Here is a 20,008-nt window from a genome sequence, read left to right on the forward strand (position 1 = left end):
TAAATGTGCAGTGGGTCAGATATCCTTATATAAACAGAGTTAATTTAAATATGATCACTTCAAATTAATTTGGCTTACCTTTTCATTCGATTACAGTGTAAGTGCTTTCCATTCCAGCCTCAATGTGAACACTAACATGGCAATGAAATAACCAGGTCCCAACATCTCTTGCATACATTTTTACAGTCTGATATACTCCAGGAGGAAGGTCATAAACATCAGAGCGATACAGTCCCGTATCCTCAATAAGGAGACAAAACACCATTAAATAACTTATAAAATGTATTAGTCATTTATATATCTTATCAATTCTAAAATACTTTGTTAGACAACAATTAGAAAACATTAGGTGCCATTGCACTTCTCTTCAGAGTACAAGTGAGGGTTTCAAGGAGGAGCAAGTCTGAGAACATTTCAGGGATAGGCCACAGAGAAACATCTCACTCTAAAGGGATCTTGTGTCATTCTTGGTGTTAGATACCTTGTCAGCGCCTCCTGCAGAAGAAAGCTCTAGATTTCAGACAACATCCAGTCTTACAAATCCCAAAAATTTTAACTGAAGTATTTCTAACTAAGGATGTTGGGGATGTGAGATGACCATTTCTTGAAGTGTAGCTAATCAGGAAAACTCATGGTTACAGGAAGGAGAGGAGCTCATCTGCCTTCTGGGGTCAGAACTGAAGACTGAGGGCCTTAGGGACTATTTGTTCTCCTAAGCAGAGAACCAGATGTTCAGAAGACTACCTCCTCTGCAGGCTACTTTGATTTTGAAAAATGAAGCCCCAGGGCCTGGCCTGGCTGGATCAGGATGGATTTGGAAGAGCACAGGAAGGAGATGAATTGCTCTGAATAATGCAATGGGAGGTATTTGGAGGATGGGGGCATGTTGAAGAGTGCAGCTCAAGATGGGGTCTGGAATAATTTGAGGAGAGGACAGATGTCAAGCAAATCTGGAGAGGAAGAGTGTGAGGAAAGAAGTACTGAGTGTAAGAGAAAAAGGTGGAGAGCCAGTGTTTCACAGTAATGCATGGTAGAGGGATAACTGAAGACGGATGTTTAAGTCAAATGGTAAATGCTTTCACTGTGTAGTATTGGGGGGGAAATTCTTCATCTACCTCCAAAATTTCACTAAGCGTCTATGACCCACGGAGGCCTTGTTTTTGTGGTTGTTAAGGGGAGTCAGAATAAATGGGGGTGTGTTCCATTCTGGAGATGCACAGAGATGAGAAAATGCCAGCCATGTGAGGCAAGAGGTAAGGGAGGTGAGGAGAAGCATGAAGTGAGAGTGGGAGATACTGGAAAATAGAGAGCAGAGAGGCAGGGTGTTTTCTACCAGCTGTAGATTGGGGTCTGAGCCATTTTTATTTAGGAAGATTAATTTTGCATCTACAGTGACAATAAAATGGGGGGCAGGGATCCATTTCTAAGATGTCAGAAATGTAGAGAACAATACTAAACAATTTTAACTAAGAATTGACAATGTTCCAGTCACCAGTAAATGTGCACCATGTATCTGGAGCCCTGGCATCAAGGGAGACCACAGCCTCAGGGAACAGGCAACTGGCTGTTCCAAGGCCAAGTGAGTAACCCCATAGGGCTGCTTTGCTATACTCAGGAGTTCCAGAGAGTAAAGCCCAGAGGCTGCATTAATGCTAGAGTAATTAAATTTCACCTCAAGGGAGGGGAAGACTATTCGTGATCATCTGAGGGAGGTTAAGAGTGAGTGGCTAGAACTGACAGCTGCTGGTACTAGGAATAGGATTATTCTTGTTTTTAAATTCAAGTATAATTAACATATGGTGTTACATTAGTTTCAGGTGCACAATATAGCGATTCAACAATTCTATACTTTTCTCAGTGCTCATCATGATCAGCGTACTCTCATTCTCCCTTATTTCACTCACCCTCCCTCCCACCCACCTCCTCTCTGGCAACCACCAGTTCCTCTCTGTATTTAAGAGTCTGGTTTCCTGTTTGTCTCTTTTTTTCTTTGTTTTTTTCATTTTGTTTCTTAAATTTAATAGGATTGTTTCGAAAAGAGCAATTTTGTGAAGAGGTAGAGAGTGAGGGACTCTAGAGTGAGAGCTGGGGGTTCAAATCCTACTTCTACTCATTATTGTTTATGAGAAAGTTCTTCATCTTGTTAATCCTTCATTTCATTCCCTTATAAAACAGTGATAAAATAGTGCCTATCTCTGGGAAGGCTCAATGAGAAATCCAAGCAAAGAACTAAGCATAGCATTTGGCACATAAGAAGTACTTAATCAGGTTAGCTTTAATTAACATTATAGAAATGTTACCACAAATTCCATTTAATTTGATGCCTTATATTATAATCATTTATGTAGAGCTAACTCTTGATTTTCTCTCCACTCAACGCTTGGCATGGTTCTAGGAATGTCAGAAGCACTTGCCAAACTGAACTGATCTGAACTAAACATTAAACGTACTTAAAAACTATACCCGGAGTTTAAATCTCTCTCTTTTGTTGTAATCTTTAAAATCTAATGTAAACACTTATGAATAACAACCCTTGTATGAAGGCTTTTCCTTCAAAAACACAAGGAATGTAGATGGCAATAGGAGAAGCTCATGATTGTTGGCCCTGGGTGGAGGGTAAAGGAGATCATTATATTATTCTGTCTACTTTGTCGTGTAAAATTCCCTAGAATAATAAAAATAGTTTTTAAGCCAAAACAAATAAGTTTAAGAGGAATAAATGTGTTCATTAAAGGACAGAAAAGAAAGCAGCACACTGATAAAGCTTGGTGCAAATCAAGTCATGCAGACTCATCGAATTTGTCTGAGGCTGAGCATTACAGAAGCTAATATAATACATCTAGAATCCAGGAAAGCTTTTTTTTTTTTTTAAGATTTTATTTATTTATTTGACAGAGAGAGAGAAAGAGCACAAGCAGGGGGAGAAGCAGAGGGAGAGGGAGAAGCAGGCTCCCCACTGAGCAGGGAGCCTGATCCAGGACTCAGCCCCAGGACGAGCTGAAAGCCGCGGCTTGACCATCTGAGCCACCCAGGCGCTCCTAGAATCTAGGAAAACTTTATGTGAAACTTTTATCAACGCCAAAAGGTGAACTGTATTATGCCAAGTGGCTGAACTAAATGAGGTGTCAAATGCATGAAATATAATTGGTCCTCAATTGTACATTAATGTGTATATAAGGAATGAGGATGAAGAGATAAAGAAAATGCTCCTTAAGTAAATAAGTGACACTAACCCGGACACTGAAAAGGGGAAGGATAAACCTTAGAATACTTTTAATAAATTAGAGAGATGTCCAGAAAAAGATGGTCAGTGAAACAACCTCAGTAAAGAGCATGAAGGTGAGATGGGGGAAAAGCTATTGAGACAGAGAAATAAAGAGACTAAGAATACATAGAAGAGAAAAAGATGAAGATAATTATTTTAAAAGATTACCATAAAGCTAATTGTCACCTAATTCTGCATTTTTATGTTTTAACAAATGCTGAAGGAATGACAGAATTAGAAAGTTACCATTTATAACTCCCAGTGTAAAAATTGATTCCAGGAACACTCATCAATGAATCCTTTTTAAAACTACAAGGTGAAATATAGTTGGAGAATAAGATATGTTTAAAAAAATCACTTCACAGTTTGCTTATTAATTACAAGGGGGAAATGATGCTTTTATAAATGGAGAAAAATAGTAGGGATCATCCCAATAAAGTTATCAAACAGCCCAATGTCAGTACCTCTTGTCAGCATGTACCTCTTGGTGTGACATGGAAAGCACATAATATCACCTATGTGCTGTTCATGTCAAGAATGTTTGACATGGCTCTGATCACGAGGAAACTATCAGACCACAGCAGAATATGGGACATTCTACAATGGTCAGCAACTGGCCTGGACCCTTCAAAAATGAAATGCCATGAAGAATCAAGAAAAAAAATCATTTATTTTAGGAGAGATATGACAATGACAACCAAATGCTATGTATAGCTGATTAGATCCTGAATTAAAAACAAAACAAAATCATTAGATTTTCATTAGAAAGAGCATTTTGGGGATAACTGGGACAATTTGATGGACTATATGATAGATTATATTATTGAATTAATATGGGGTGTGATAATGTTAGCACAATGGAGCAGAGATTCTTTAGTCTTAGGGTGCACATGACTTTATTTAGTACTTGGGGTGAAGAACCATGATGTTATGCAATTAAATGGAGTTCAGAAAAATGGAGAAAGAAAGAAAGTGTGGCAAAATGTATGTGTTTCCATTGTTTTTCTCTTAAGATACTAAGGGTTTGAAAACAAAAGTTGGGATAGAAAGGGTGAAACTCGAGATGATTAAAGAAGTCTTATTTACCTATCAGGTAACACCAGATTAGAGTGAGAAGTGCCCTTTGTGCATTCATAAGCATTTCCTGAGTGTCCACAGGAAACAAAGAGCTAAATGTATAATTATTTACATGTACCTGGTATGTTATAGATTGTAGGTGTTGAACTTCAGTTCTGGCTGGGTCATTTCCTTTCTAGTGCTGTTATCCTGCCATGCTGCCCCCGTAACTGCTTCACAAGACACAACAATAATTAGATGACGCTGCCCAGGGCTCTTACCGTGTATTCAAAGCTGTGGCCGTGAAAGTGAACCGTGTGCAGGTCAGATTCACTCCCCATGCCAATCAGATACCAATTCACTTCATCCCCAACATGGAACGTCAGACCTTGGTTATTTCCAAACATTCTTCCGTTAATTGCTGTGGAGGGATACAATGTATTATATTCAACAAAGAATTAAAATAATGTAGGTTTGGGGCACCTGCGTGGCTCAGTGGGTTAAAGCCTCTGCCTTCGGCTCCGGTCATGATCCCAGGGTCCTGGGATCAAGCCCTGCATCAGGCTCTCTGCTCGGCAGGGAGCCTTCTTCCCCCCTCTCTCTGCCTGCTTCTCTGCATACTTGTAATCTCTGTCTGTCAAACAAATAAATAAAATCTTTAAAAAGAAAAAGAAAAAAATAAAGTAAAATAATGTAGGTTTAAAAAAAAACACCTCATAGAAAGTATCATATGTGTTTTCAGAGGCCATGAGGAAGTTAAATTCCGTCTAAGGAAGCTGTTAAACATGACCAAACCATCCATTCATTTGGATGAGTCTAATTCCAGGGAGTTTTTCTTGCCTCAGGAAATGAGGAGCTGAGCTTGCTTTAAGTAATTGGGTTGCACTAGAATATTTCACCACTATGGATACATAAATTGATGGATACTTAAATGTGGCTATATATTTAAAGTATGTTTAAAGTGATTGTAAGAGGCTTAGAAATTGAGTGTGTTCTTCTTTGACTACTGTTATTCAGACCTTCATGATCTGTCACTGGTATGAGTAGAATGGCCTTTTAGCTGGGGTCCGGGCCTTTTTCTTTCACTCTCTCTCTAGCTCTAATCCTCTATAGCTGTGGTTTCCAAAGAGTAATAGGAAAAAAATATTAATTTAATTATAGGTATAATATATAATTTATGTATTATATGTATGCATATAATTATATAGACATATAATTATATATAATCAATTATATAATTTAGTCATCATTAATATATAATTACATATTATATATTAAGTTAATATTAATATAATATATAATATATAATATAATTTATATATAAAATATAAGTTAATATTAACTTAATATATAATTAAATATATGCTATAATATATAAAATTATTATAATATAATGTAATCATATATAATATTGTATTAACATATAATATAACAGTAATATAACATGTAATCATACTAGTATGTAACATATTAATATTAATATGTGTAATATATTAATATGTAATAATTAATATAATTGAATTATAAATTATATAATATATTAATACTGTATTTTAATATTAATGCATAAATATATACTGAATTATACATTAATTATATAATATATTAATTATATTATATGATATTGATAATTTATATCAATATATAAATATATAATATTTAAATTAAATTTAAATTTAAATATATAGATTATATAAATTTATATAAAAACTATATAAATTATATGTAGTTATATATAAACCATATAAATTATATATTATTTATATAGATTATGTAATTAATATATGTAATTATATATAAAGAATTTTTTAATAAATATTAAATATTAATATTTGAGATTTAATAATTAAATATTAAGATAAATATAAGTAAAATATTTTGTATAATAATTATTAACTCCTTTTTACTTTTCTATTTCATGTTCAACTGTTGAAATGCCAAAAATGCTTTAATACAGTGGAACAAATATCTAATTTATAACCATATATCTATGGAGGTTGGGTTCTAACACTTTTAGCTGATGGAGGGATATACTAGAAATAGAAAAAACTAGGAGACTGCTTTAGACTGTGCTTCTCAGACTTTAATGTGCATGTATCCCAAGAATCTTATTCCAGTGCAGATTATGATTTACTAGATCTGTTTCGTCTGAAATTCTGCATTTCTAACAAGCTCCCAAGCGATGCTTGATGCTGCTCAGACTAGGCCTGGAGCATGAAGGCCTGGCTGACCGCCAGAACGGTTCCTAGAGTATGCACCTCTACTTACTGTTCCCTCATCTGGTGCCTTTGGTGCCTTCCGCACAGTGGTCTTTAACTGGATTTTGTCCTGCAGGGGACATTTGGCAGTGCCTGGAGATATTCTGAGTTGCACAACTTGGGGGAAGGTGTTACCGGCTTCCCAGGGCTGGAGGGTAAGCAGACTGCTGAACATCTTATGATGTACAAGGACAACCCCCTCCCAATAGTTACCAGACCAAAAATATGAATAGTGGCAAGCTTGAGAAACCCCAGTTTAGATCGTGTCTAAATTCTTAACATGGTATTCAAGGTCTTGCACAATTCTGTGTGCTTTTCTTTCTTTCTTAAGTCACATTCTTCTATCTACTTGGAATGTCATCCCCCTCCCTCTTTACTAGACAGACTCCCATGCATCTTTAAATATTCAACTTAAAGTCCTCTCCCCTTCAGGAAGACCGTCTTGGAAATAAGAACTTAAAACACAGCACTGTGTTGATATTTCTGTTCCAGAACCACCACCACCCCCACCCTTCCAGGTCAGCAGAAATGGGCCAGTCCTGTGCTGTGAACAACTTTAGAGAGGATGCCTCATCTTACTGGCCTTCATATCTCCTCAGCACCAGTGTGGTGCTCTGTGCCCTCCACAAGGCATATTAAAAGATGATGGGTAGCAAAGATGCAGTCCTTGAATTAGTTTCAAATTTACTGTATGTATCTTGGGGGAAGAAAATGAAGAAGTTGAAAAAGATCACATTTGGGTTTGCCTTACTTAAGGATCCCTTACCTAGTTGCATCCCGGAGCTTCCGCCCGTGAAAGGACTGGGACCAGAAGTCTGACTGAATGTGGCTGTCAATCAGTCACATAAACAATCTCACTTCAGTCACATAAACAATCTCACTTGAGATTGTTTATGTGCTTGTTCTTTGAATAATTGGCTCATTACTGTGATTCTAGATGGGGGGGGACATAAACAGGATGTGCCTATTCATAAGGCATCGACAAAAGAATTTTGGTTGATGAGCATGGGGTTTTTTAACGTTCTGCCTGGTGGGAAATTGGATGAGACCATGTGCTCACCAATTTGCCACAAGCCCCACCTCTCCCTGTGTCTGTCCAGGTAAGAGACTTAGAAAGGTGTGTAGGAAATCCCCAGAAATGATAGCTGGTATTTTCGGTTTTACATCACCTGTGTGGTTCCAGAAGCATTGGAATTTGCCTTGCAGCTAAGTCTACAGCCCTTAGGCCAGATCCAGCCCTCTTACTTCCTGTTTCTTTCTGGCCCCTGAGTGCAGGATGGTTTTTAAATTTCTAAGTGGTTAAAAAAACCAAAAAGGAATGCTTCCCAACATGAAATTTTATGAAAAACAAACTTCGGTATCCATAAATGAAGTTTTATATTGGCTCACAGCCACTTCCATTTCTTTATATCTTATTTGTGGGTGCCCTTGTGCCTCATGGCAGAGCAAAATATAGCCTATGGTAGAGATAAGTCTACACTCTTTACTCTCTGGCCCTTTATGGAAAAAGTTTGCCAGCCTGGGCCACGTGATCTACTCCACAGTCCTATGTGATTGCCTTATCTATACTGCCAAGTCTGGTAAGTGTGAACCCTCCCCTGTTCCCTTTGTATGAAACACCGTACAGGCTCCAGCTGTTGAGGCAGCTAGTGGACATTACCGTGCATTTGGTTGCTGAGGTCAAACTGTTCATCATTCCTGTCTATGTTGTTTGGATCTGAAGAATATGTGTTGACATTTTCTTCAAAGTACCAGGATTTGTTCTCATCAAAAATCATAAAGTGGAGCACACGGTGAACTATGCTGGCTTTGGTGTTTTTGCGACACACGATCAAAGGGCCTACCAGTCCGCTGTTAAGATCCTGAAGAGGCAAAGCAAGATTATCAACTGTGCCCAAAACTAAAAATGTCCCCCAACCAGTGAAATGAGTAGAATAAAGGTTGAGTTCTAACGCATTCAGATCGTGAGTTTGTAGTCATTGGGATTCTGAGTCTGCGACTAAGAAAATGTTTGACATGTTAAATCCTTGACTGAGGAAAAACGGTCATCTCACTCATTCGAGCTGAAGTCTGATGAGAACAACTAACTCCTGAGAGGGATTTTAGTCACATTCCTCAGTGGATTTAGCTCTATTTTTGAAATAAAAAACAAAAACCCAGAGCTTTGTTTTTAATTAGAATTTCTTGGCATTGGAGTTGGCGGGCAGCAAAGTCTAAAGGTCTCCGATCCTTGGCCATGCAATGCCTCTGCCCCCAGAGCCGCTTCCGGCTAGGAGCCTTGGTTTGTTTATACTCATTTTGGTTTGGGGTTGAGTGTCTGTGTAGATTCTTGTTCTAGGCAGAGAGCAGGCCAAAATAACTAAAAGTTTGGAGACGAGACTTTTGTTGTTGTTGCTAAGTGAAAATAAATTGAACGCCAGCATTGATGGTTTTAAAAAGCTATATACATCTGTATATGTTTATTTCTCATTCATCAGAGACTTTTAACTCCATACCTTGTTTTCTGTAATACAAATCTAACAAAGCAAAGAAGAGGATATTCCAATTCACAGTGACATTTTAGAAAATACCATGAATTGAAGTAATCATAACGCAATGATCTTGCTCTTGGAAAAAGCAAACATCTGTTGAATTAAAAGCTGAGCAGGATTCAGGTCACTTAAATGAAAGATTACATAGAACTAAGATTTTTTTTTTAAACACAAATCAATTCCTTCTTTCTTTCATTATAATTTCCAAGAGGAGATAGAAAAAAAAGGATGACTTGATTTAATGTTTACCTTAACCACATCCCCGGTCGAGTAGTAAAACCAAGGTATGCACTCAAAGTCCTTTGAGGCAGGACCAGTTCTTTCTGGAATCTGCCAAATGTATGTTTGGATCTCTCCTAAAATAGACAAATACAGTGTTTATATACAGAATCTTTTAAAGCCCATGTTTTTAGGGAGATAACAAGCAAACCCCGAAGCTATACACATATTAGATGACAAGAGTCCTAGTTTCCACTTCGGCTCTACCCCTCCTAGCTCTGTGGTCTTGGTCAACGTGTTTATAGTTTCTGAGCCTCTGTTTCCTCCTGCACATAAAATGGGAATTTAGGGATTAGACAAGATGGTCCAAATAAGGCATTGCTCGGGTCACAGGGTGAAGTTGACATAACTCTCACTGCTGCCTCTCACCGTCTCTGGGTTACTGAATCAAAAGCTTACAGTGATTTTGCCATTGAATAATGTCAGTCATTACATATTGAACTCATGAGTTCAACAAATATTATTGTGTTGAAGATAATGCAGGCTTTGCAACACAACAGACTTGTTTTGAATTCCAGCTCTGAACCTTCTGGTTTATAGATCACAATGGGCCTCTTCCCTGTTCCCAGAGCATTTGCATTAGCTCTATGGAATCTAAATCCTATACTCTTGCCTATTTCAGAGAAGTTTTTTGGACAAAAAAAGGCACTCCTGTGCTTTGCTATGTAATCCTGCGTCTCCCACTTCCAGAGGCTTAAATTAATTTTCCTAAGCATCTTGATCCTATCCCCAAATTCCCTGCTTCCAAGTCTTTAACAACTTAGTACCAGCCCTCCCCTTCCAGCTCACCACACAGGGCCTGAGCACAGCAGGAACCCAGAAGTGTTTGTGGGATGTAAGCAATGGAATCCTTCTCTGACTAATGATAACAGAGTGCTGACTTGCAAACTCTCTTGGTAAGAGATTCATGTTGGCACTACCATGGGACTATCTTTTTTTTTTTTTTTTAATCCAAAAGGGAATATTTCACGTGCCATCAAAATGTCTCTTTCATCCCTCTACCCCGCGCATCTTTCCTTTCTGAATTTGGCTCTTTCCTTGATATCCTTAATTCCCAGAACTACTTGTTTTGGTAATCAACTACGGTAGACATTCAGGTTCCCCTTTAAGAATGAAGGAATCATTGTTCCACAGGCTGTCCATCAGCTTCTGAGATAGCCTTGGTAGAAGAGAGCTACCTCACCCAGGCTTACATCCAATGACAGATGCAAGGGCAGAAAGGCCCAGCTTTCTCACCCCAACTCAGGGCAACTGAGGACCATCCTCTCTTCAGAACTTCTAGGGATGGCTGTGATTTCTACTGAGGCAGCATCTCTACGTAAGCTCTTCCTGTGCCCAATTCTGTGTCTTTGTCTTTCTCTCCATAGCCTTTGATCCCAAGAGCACTATCTGCCCACACATTTTCATTTCAGGGTCTGCTCCCTGGGCATATATTAAAAAGCATTTGTTTGGGGGGCACTTGGGTGGTTCAGTCAGTTAAGCATCTGCCTTCAGCTCAGGTCATGATCCCAGTGTCCTGGGATCAAGCCCCACATGGGGTTCCCTGCTTGGTGGGGAGACTGCTTCTCCCTCAGCCTCTGCCTGCTGCTTCCCCTGCTTGTGCTCTCTCTCTCAAATAAATAAATAAAATTAAAAATCACTTATTTTTGTCTGAGGTATATAGAATGCATGCTGTATAATGGTGTTACCACAGAAATGTCAGTACATGAGGTTCATGACTTCCTCTTAGTGTCTCTCTCTCCCCACCCCCTTCGTCACACACTGCATTGTATACTCAACTCCTACTTTAGCACTTGAATTGGAGAGTTGGAGTATAGTCTATAATACTGGCAGCTGAATGGGTGGAGAGATGGGAGGGAAGGTGGTTCTAGAAGAAATTATATACCCGGGGGAGTTTTTCTCATGGTACCCATCCCGGAAGCAAACTTAAGACTTGCAAAAGGAACTCGCTCCCAAACTCCTTCTTTAGACCCTTCCTACTAGTCCACTGGTCTCTCTCATCTTGAATTATGCCCATACTTAAGACATTAGCACGTAGTCCTGCATAAAAGCTGTGAAGCTTTTTTCTCTTCCGAAGCAGTTACCTGGCTGTGTTAGAACAACAGTGGAATTGTTTGTTTTCACTCCATGAGCGTGGATCGAATATGGTCTTGAGGCTTTATTTTTAAAGACAATTCGGATTTTTTGACCAGGAGTGAGAAATATTAAAGGACCTAGGGAATATAAAAAGGGAAATGTGTGGAAATTGTTATTATAAATTATGAATCCTCTGTCCTCTTAAGTATTTATACCGCGACTTATTTTTATCCTTTTTCCTGAACATGCAGCCAAATAAAACACACTTTTAACAAGTGGATCATTGATGATTTATGAAACATAGTTTCTGCCTGGAAAATTTAAGTCTTCAGAACATTTATTTTGAGTAGCATCAGTTAATGCCTATGAAAACACACAATTTAGAAATGAAATCTTTTATTTTCTTTCTTAACCAACCTTATCACTTAAACCTTTTATCCTTTTCCCTTTTCACCTTAGTGGAGAGTTAGCAGGAGCTGGAAGGCCTTTTTACTGACCAAAGATGATTCTTTTTCCCTCAAGACTGAAGACCCCTTCATTGTACTCTCTCTCCCTTCCATCCCAGGCCAAGAAGTGGAGGTAAAAACTTTATTTTAAATCTTCTTTCTAGTTAGAAGCAGTTATATCAGTGTCTATAAAAATTCTGAAACAGAGACAGTTTTGAGATGAATTAAGCAGTGAGGAGTTCTTCAAACTTGCACTATAATTACTGAAATCAGAGCCCTGAAGGTACCTGCTGGACATGAGATGCTAGCTTGGGACATCCACTCTTTGTCCCCATGGCCATCCCACCTTCCCAAACAGTAGAGAACTGTTTTCCCTTTTCTGTAGATATTTTTTTTTATAAATAAGAATGGAATCTAGAGGGTCATATTGTGTTATTTATCTTGATTCATTCGGCCAGGATCCCAGCAAAACTAACATCCTGCTGTTACTAAAGACAGGAGCCACCCAACAGCAAGTGGGAACTGGACAGCACAGCCCTCCTTCTGGGGGTTGCAAACAGACAAGCTTGAGAGGCTAATGAGGTGCCAAGAAGAGTATGAGTTTCTCCAACAACATGTAAATCCATCTTCTCAGGGTCCCACACCAGAAAATAGTTTCAATAGGGGTCCCTGGGTGGCTCAGCCGCTTAAGTATCTGACTCTTGGTTTCGGCTCAGGTCATGATCTCAGGTGGTGAGATCAAGCCCCATGTTGGGCTCCTCGCTCAATGCAGAGTCTACTTAAGACTCTCTCCCTCTCCCTCTCTTCTCTGGTCCTCCCCCCTCTCTGTGTGTGTGAGTGCACTCTCTCTCAAATACATAAATAAATAAAACCTTAAAAAGAAAAAGAAGAAAATAGTCTCCAATAAACACAGAGTTATCAGGACCCAAATAAAATTTAAGCATAAATGCCATGTGACTTCTGGAAATACTATGCAACATACAGAAATGTCATTTGACATATGATAATAACATGTGACCTCTGCAGACCCTGCCAGATTTAGGGAAATGTTACATATAGGTGCTTGGGGTGGCTTGTAGTTTTCCTAGCTGACTTGACAAGGGTAGAAGAAATGGCTATAATTTTGCTCACTGTTAGACAAATGAAACTAAATATTAACACTTGAAATGTTTAAATTAAACACTTAAATTTAAACAAAAAGGTCCCCCTCCTCACTACCATAGGGCTTCTGGGCTTCATTTTAGTATCAATGAAATGATCTCTAAATGCTACTTCTAAGGTCTCTCTAGAGTTCTTGAATTCTGCGGGAAAGCAGGTAATCTGAACCTGACCAGAGTAACTTTCTATCGTCTCTTCAGTTTCCATGAAACAACACTTGAATCAGTTTCCTTTTCCCAGTAAAAGTGCCTATTGGCAAACAAATTAGAATTAACGTCATAGGCACTTTTCTGTCAAGGTGGAGGTGGACAATAACCTCAATGTGTGTTGAGAACTGTTATCTCAGAGATTGTTATCTCTGGTGGCCGAGGACAAGAAGAAAAACTTGAAGACCAGTCTGATCATATATTAATACCTAGTATGTCCAGATGTTTTTCATCTTCATTTCTCTTTGTTTGATTCTTGAATGTGATATCATCATATTGACGGTATAGGACTTTCTTGTATTTGGACCCAAGAAACGTTCCAATTCTATCCAAATATATGTTCGTTTCACTTTAAGGAAATAAAAACAAAACCAAAAAAACCACAAAGTTAGTTAATTCAATCATTAAATTCGACAAATTCTCATATGGAAGAACTCCTTATTGAAACAACACAATTCATTAATGTCTAGAGGCTTCTTTACCTCGAAAAGTAATTCTTCTTAAAAACAAAAAATTCTCAGTACTGGCAAGGTTGCTGGATATTCATTCTGTACTTTAAAACATGTTTTCCAGAGGAAATTTTAGTTTTGATACATGGACAAATAGCAAAAGTTAAAATCAGAGACAGAAATCGAGTTTTACAAAAAGAAAAACAAGGGTCTCCAATTTGAGGTTCCCGAAAGAAGACAGATTGACAGAGACAAAGGAAGACAAAAGGGAAATCTGACTGATGCCCAATGTTAAATGTAGCTCGAGTGATGTTTAGGACACCTAAGAGTGGTCAGGCGGGATGGTAACACACTTCCGGAAAACTGGATGCAAGGAGTGAAAATAAAGACAGCGAGAAACAAAGTCCAGAAGTAAGTGAGGCAGATATTTAGAAAGAATTGAAGTCATTTATAATCAAAGATAAGATACATAGATAAACATTATATTTAGAACATATCCTAACCACACAGGTGCCTCACATATATCATGCACACACACCTGTCCTGCACAAGCACATCACACACACATACCGTAGAAAACTCATACACAACACACAACAGGTGCACACATGAATGAGACTGAAAAGAAAGAGTGGAGGACTCCACAGTGAACCCTTCTCAGCTAGAGACGGAAGCTACTGCCGTACTTCTCTCCTTGTAAATGCTGCAGTTGTTTCTCCCACTTCCTGCTAGGAGAATAATCCCACACAATTTCCTCTGCAGCGATATAAATGGTTTTCTCTTCCTCATACTGTGTTTCATCAGGGTTTGGCTCCGCACACTGCCTCACGTGGTACTGATGTTTCATGCCTCCTAGATAGTGCTCTGTTGTCATACAAACCACATCAAAAGTTCCTGGAGGTGAGTCAGAAAAGAATGCATAAAGCTTTATGTTCGATTTCTTTTCTCTGTGAAGTCATCTAGAAGATATAAACCCCTAAATGGAATACAGTAAAATTTATTATTTTTTTCATTACTTTGGCAGGTACTTATTCTTTATGCCAGGCTTATTTCTAGGAACTTGGGAAACATCAGTGAACAAAATGGTTAAAAAAATCCATGCCCTTAGGGTTCATATTGCCGGGTGGGTGTTGCTGTAAACAGAGCAGGTAACATTTATGGATGTTGGAAGTGCTATGGATTGAAGAGAAAAGCAGACTGGTCTCAGGAGGACTGAGAATCCTGGATGGGATGTGGCAGGCAGGGAACAATGACCAATATTTTATAGGACTATCAGGGAAGGCCTTGATGGGAGGGTGACAGCTGGACAAAGATGAGAGGCGAGGGATGGATCCGGGACAAGAGCAGTCCAGGCAGAGGAAACATGCAGCAAAATCCCCAAGCTGAGGGTCTGTTTGGTGTGTCTGCAGACCATTCCAGAGGCCCGTGTGTCTGGAGTGGAGTGAACAAGGGTGAGAGGAGACAAGCTTGGTGTGGGTTGGAGGACTGGGTCCCAAGGGTTCTTGGGGACCACCAAAAGTCTGTGGCTCTGAAATGGGGAGCCATTGTGAGATTTTGAGCTGATGCGGGATAAGGACACTGGCAGCTATGCTGAGAACAGACAGTAGTAGTGGGCAAGTGCAGAGGGAAGGAGACCTGTTAGGACCCTACAGAGTGATCCATGAGAGAAGGTGCGGCTTGGGTTGGAGTGGCGGAAGTGGAAGGCAATCAGACTCACACTTCCAAATCCCAAAACAAGGACCCAGCAACAACAACAACAAAAACTCCAGCCTGGTTCAGGCCATGAATTCCACCTGAATTCAGGTTTTCTTTCTCTGATTTTGCTAATTTTATGGTCATCACATGCCAATGCTGCTTCTGAAAGTTACCTTTATCATCCCCAACACTCTCTTCCGTCTCATCTGTACCAGATTCTGTTGTTGCTGTTAGTTTTTTTTTTTTTTTTAAGATTTTATTTATTTGACAGACAGAGATCACAAGTAGACAGAGAGGCAGGCAGAGAGACAGGAGGAAGCAGGCTTTCCGCTGAGCAGAGAGCCCGATGCGGGGCTCGATCCCAGGACCCTGGGATCATGACCTGAGCCGAAGGCAGAGGCTTTAACCCACTGAGCCACCCAGGCGCCCCAATTGCTGTTAGTTTTTGCGGAGGGTAGGATTCAGGAAGATGAACAAGAATCAAAACCTTCAGACTCAAGGATTTGGGAAGAAGTACTTGTTTAGAATGAGTTGATGCCCTTGGAGAACATCTCTTGACCCATAGCAGGTGTCTCCACGGGTTTACTGTGGCTGATCTCATTAAGGAAAGAGAGGAAGAAGGAAGCAATTTTTTTTTCTTAAGTCCAGGAAAACATCTCCAGGGAAAAGGAGTGGAAGAAGTGGGGCAGGCAGGGGCAGGAAATCCCTTGCTGCAGAGTGAGTGCACAGGGCAGAGAGAATGAGTGTTGGAGAAGATTTCTTTTTTTCCTCCCAGTGCTCTTAATCACAGGTTCTGTTTGTTTGAAAAGTAAAATAGAAAATTTTTAAATGCAGAAAATGTAATCGAATGAATCTGCACTATCACCAAGAGTTCAGATTCCAATCCATGGCATTTATGGAGTGGCTAGCTTAATGTGTAGCCAGCATTTGATTGGTGTCAGTAGTTTTTGACCAAGATGAATATATTTTTATTTTATTTATTTATTTTATTTTGGTGGAGGTGGATCTGCAGGATAATGAAGGCACTAATATTGAACATCTAACATATGCCAGGCGCTTTACTATGCCACATCTGTCTCACCTGGTCCTTATCTATTCCTTTTTGTGGATTGTAAATTACTTCAATCCCTATTTTACAAACGAGGGTCTCAGGTTTGGAGCATAGGGGAGGATCCTCTGACGCCCCTAATAATATTCTGATTTTAAAAATTTACCAGCAGCAATTGACCTCATTGAAGTGAAAACATTTCCCTAGAGAGCCGGGCCCTCAAGGAGTGGAGTAGAGAGAAGGCAAAAGCAGATGGCAGGTCTGGGAAACAAACGGATGGAAGAATAAGATGTAGAGAAGATCATAGAGTGAAAATGGGTTAAAATGCTTCAAAACATCTTCATTGCATTTGAGGAGTGTGGGTTGATTTAGAGTCTGGAGCCCAGGAAGAGAAAACCAAGAGGAATGGAGGTGATTTTTGTGATCTGGGAAATGATATATTACTGTTCCTCTGAATTACATGGAGTAGGGGAAAGGCTGTTTAAGCACTGTTTATGTAGGTTCCTTTTTTTCTATACAAACAATATTCAGTGCATGTAAAGATACTGTTTTTCATAATCTGGATACATTTCAGCATGAAAGAGAAGACCTACTACTTACCTACAGAATCGGGTGTCATAAAAAGTGTCTGGGAGGTGTGGGGAAACAGAGTTATGGTGTCATCCCTTGATCCTAAGGAAGTGAAGGTATTTCCTGAAAAATATATCCCATGTAAGTCTTCTACTGATCCCACACTGAGAACGTGCCATGAAACGTTGTCTCCTAAACACATATCCAGTCCAGGCAGATTTCCATACATGTATCCATTTATGGCTACAAGACATTCGTGACAAAGAAAAGAATATTTAATTCATTGATAATTACCATCCCTTCAAACTTACCAAAGGACTAATCAGAAGGCAGCTCAATCATGTAAGAATTTCAAGATTATCTGAGTTAATCCCTTCCTTTTAGATTTGAGAAAACTAATGCCAAAGAGGTAATTACTTATCCAGTTTCATTAAGCTGATATTTGGAACAGTTAAGATCAGAGTCCAGGTTTTTAGATTCTAGACCAGTCCTTTCTCCCTACACCTGCAGTCTTCAAAAACCCACCCACGTACCCACCAACCAACCAACCAACCAATCAACTAACTAACTTAATAAACACTCCACCCACCAAAGCCACTAATTTGGCAGTAAAAAAAATACATGATATTTCTATCTCACATTTAATAATAGCTAAAACAATATAGTATACCAATAAGGCAGTTAAATATTTAATAAATTGAATTTAACATAATCATCCTAGTAGATAATATTTTTGCTATGAAAGTTATCGTTAAAAGAAACATGAAATATATTAGCCAACCCTTGAGGAAAAATGTATGTTTCTCTTAATCTGTAATTCTTTAGACTTAATGAAATTAAACAAGTGCTTAATGAATTTATACTGTAAATTGCATGTTTCCTTACAGTACATCTGATTGGACATTTGGAAGTCTGGATCATTTTTATCCACATTTTCAGGCTTTGTGGTAAATGTTTCGATATTTTCATCTAAGAGATAACTTTTATTTTCATCAAATATTGTGGCAAGCAGGTAAAACTCTTTGTCTTTTCCTTTCTGTGGATGAGAATAGAAAAAGAAATAGACATGAAATAGACATGAAATACATATATACATACATATACATATATATATTTATATGCATGTGCGCGTGCGCGCGCGCACACACACACACACACACACACACAAAATCTAGTCAAATAGTTGCTCTGCATACAGGATTTCCTATGCAAGGTGTTTTGTATACTTCTGGAAGATCCAGGCATGGATAAAGACATGAATCCCAGTGAATAGATTTATCACAGAACTAAGAAGTTAGGAGAATTATCTACAGCTCTTTTCATATAAAGCTCTTACTCTAGGGACCCCCACAGCTGAACTTCATAAAACCAAACTGTATGATCATAGCTATTTGTACTGACTTTTCATAAAATGCTTTGTAGAAAGTGAGTTAAATAAAATGTTTTCAATTCTAGAAAGCCGTATTTTTAACATTTATGAAGAAATTAAATATGTATACATATTTATATTTTTTTGAATAAATAGAAAGATTACATGTACTATGAGAATTATGAGATTATAATGTTTTAATTGTATGGATGCTTATTAGTACAACATCTCATTTTAAAAAAATATACATTCAATTACACATATATTTATTTGGGGAGATTTATTAGGTTTTATTACCTTATAAATTATAAATGCAAAAAAGAAATCAGATATTAGTTTACTTGTGAGTAAAGAACAAGGGAAATTCATTCCTCAAACATTTATTGAGCACCAACTACGCACCAGAGAAGGGCTGTGGTTGTTACAAAAAATTAATAAAACCTTGTATATGGTTTCAAGGAACTTATGGTCTAGTGGGACAGAAAGGCCAATAAATATAATTGCATGGATACGTGCTCCAATAGAAACATACACAAGGAACTATGATAACTAGAAGAAACCACTATAGTTAGTGAGTATTTTCCAAAAGGCAGGATGGGACTTTGTCGGAGTTTTAAAAATGTCTCCCTTTTAGCAGGCAAAGCAGTGAGGAAAGGCCATTCCTGATAGAGAGAAGAGGGCAAAATCAAAGAGATGTGTATTAGTCTTTCTTACTCAGGGACTAACAAGTTAATTCTGCAGTAGAATAAGAATTACATGCACAGGGTGGCAGGGAAGGAGGCATGAATCTGGAGGGATCAACAAGGGTCTGGTGTGCTGAGCCCACAAACTGCAGAGGGTGGAGAGTGCTAGAGCTGGATTTGAAAGGAAGAGATGTGGAGCTCTACTGAAACAGGGCAAAAGTGAAAACAGGAGTCAGGAGGTTAAAGGAATTCAGAAAGAGGGGATGGTACCTCTAAGAAGGCAGTGGTATTGGGAGTCTGGTGACTGATGTTGGAGGTGAGAAAGGAGTTGTTGATCAAAGTCCTAGGCGGGGTGGTGTCATCAACAAAGAGACAGAGTGGAGGAGAGAGGGCCAAGTAGTGGTTGTCCAGAGGCAGATGAAGAGTTAAAGTAGTCAAGTGGAATTAGAGGTGTCTAGAAAATGCCATGGTAGGTGCTCATTGGGCAGAAGAAGAAGATACAGGTCTGGAGTTCAGAAAATGATAGAATTGAGAGAATCAGCACACAGAAGAAATCGAAACTGCAGATTGCCACATTGCTTTTCCTCTGCAGTTCTGTTCTGTGTCCAGGGAACCTCTCACCAAGGCATATCTGGACATAGGTCCATGACTCACCTGTTTGCCATCTTCTCCAAGACTTCCACTTCTGCACACGAGGAGAGGCCCTACGAGGCCACTGTTGATGTCTTTTGGCAAATTTACCGAGGAATAGTATAACCAGGTCAGGCAGTTGGGGTCCGCGGAGGTAGGACCCACATCTCTTGGCACTTCCCACGTATAGACAAATGTCATGCCAGGATTTACATGTGAGGAAGGTGGAGGAGTACCTAGTAAGAAATAAATATTTGTAAAATAGGACCGAGGACCAGGAGTCCCTGGT

General features: G+C 38.9%; 1 protein-coding gene across 1 annotated transcript in view; it reads right to left on the minus strand.

Annotated features, from left to right (window-relative positions):
* Positions 1-20,008, minus strand: part of LOC116864820 (ceruloplasmin-like) — a 30,595-nt gene that overhangs the window by 933 nt on the left and 9,654 nt on the right. The window contains exons 9-18 of the mRNA XM_032852660.1: positions 19,744-19,955; positions 17,923-18,073; positions 17,068-17,280; positions 14,411-14,618; positions 13,485-13,624; positions 11,474-11,602; positions 9,360-9,466; positions 8,240-8,441; positions 4,603-4,742; positions 79-241 (exon numbers count right to left, since the gene is read on the minus strand). Coding sequence (XP_032708551.1) covers positions 83-241; positions 4,603-4,742; positions 8,240-8,441; positions 9,360-9,466; positions 11,474-11,602; positions 13,485-13,624; positions 14,411-14,618; positions 17,068-17,280; positions 17,923-18,073; positions 19,744-19,955 — 1,661 coding nt within the window. The 3' untranslated portion in view covers positions 79-82. The remainder of the gene's footprint in view (positions 1-78; positions 242-4,602; positions 4,743-8,239; positions 8,442-9,359; positions 9,467-11,473; positions 11,603-13,484; positions 13,625-14,410; positions 14,619-17,067; positions 17,281-17,922; positions 18,074-19,743; positions 19,956-20,008) is intronic.

Source organism: Lontra canadensis, unplaced genomic scaffold, assembly GCF_010015895.1.
Source record: "Lontra canadensis isolate GAN:19392208 unplaced genomic scaffold, GSC_riverotter_1.0 scaffold6, whole genome shotgun sequence".
Classification (NCBI taxonomy): Eukaryota; Metazoa; Chordata; class Mammalia; order Carnivora; family Mustelidae; genus Lontra; species Lontra canadensis.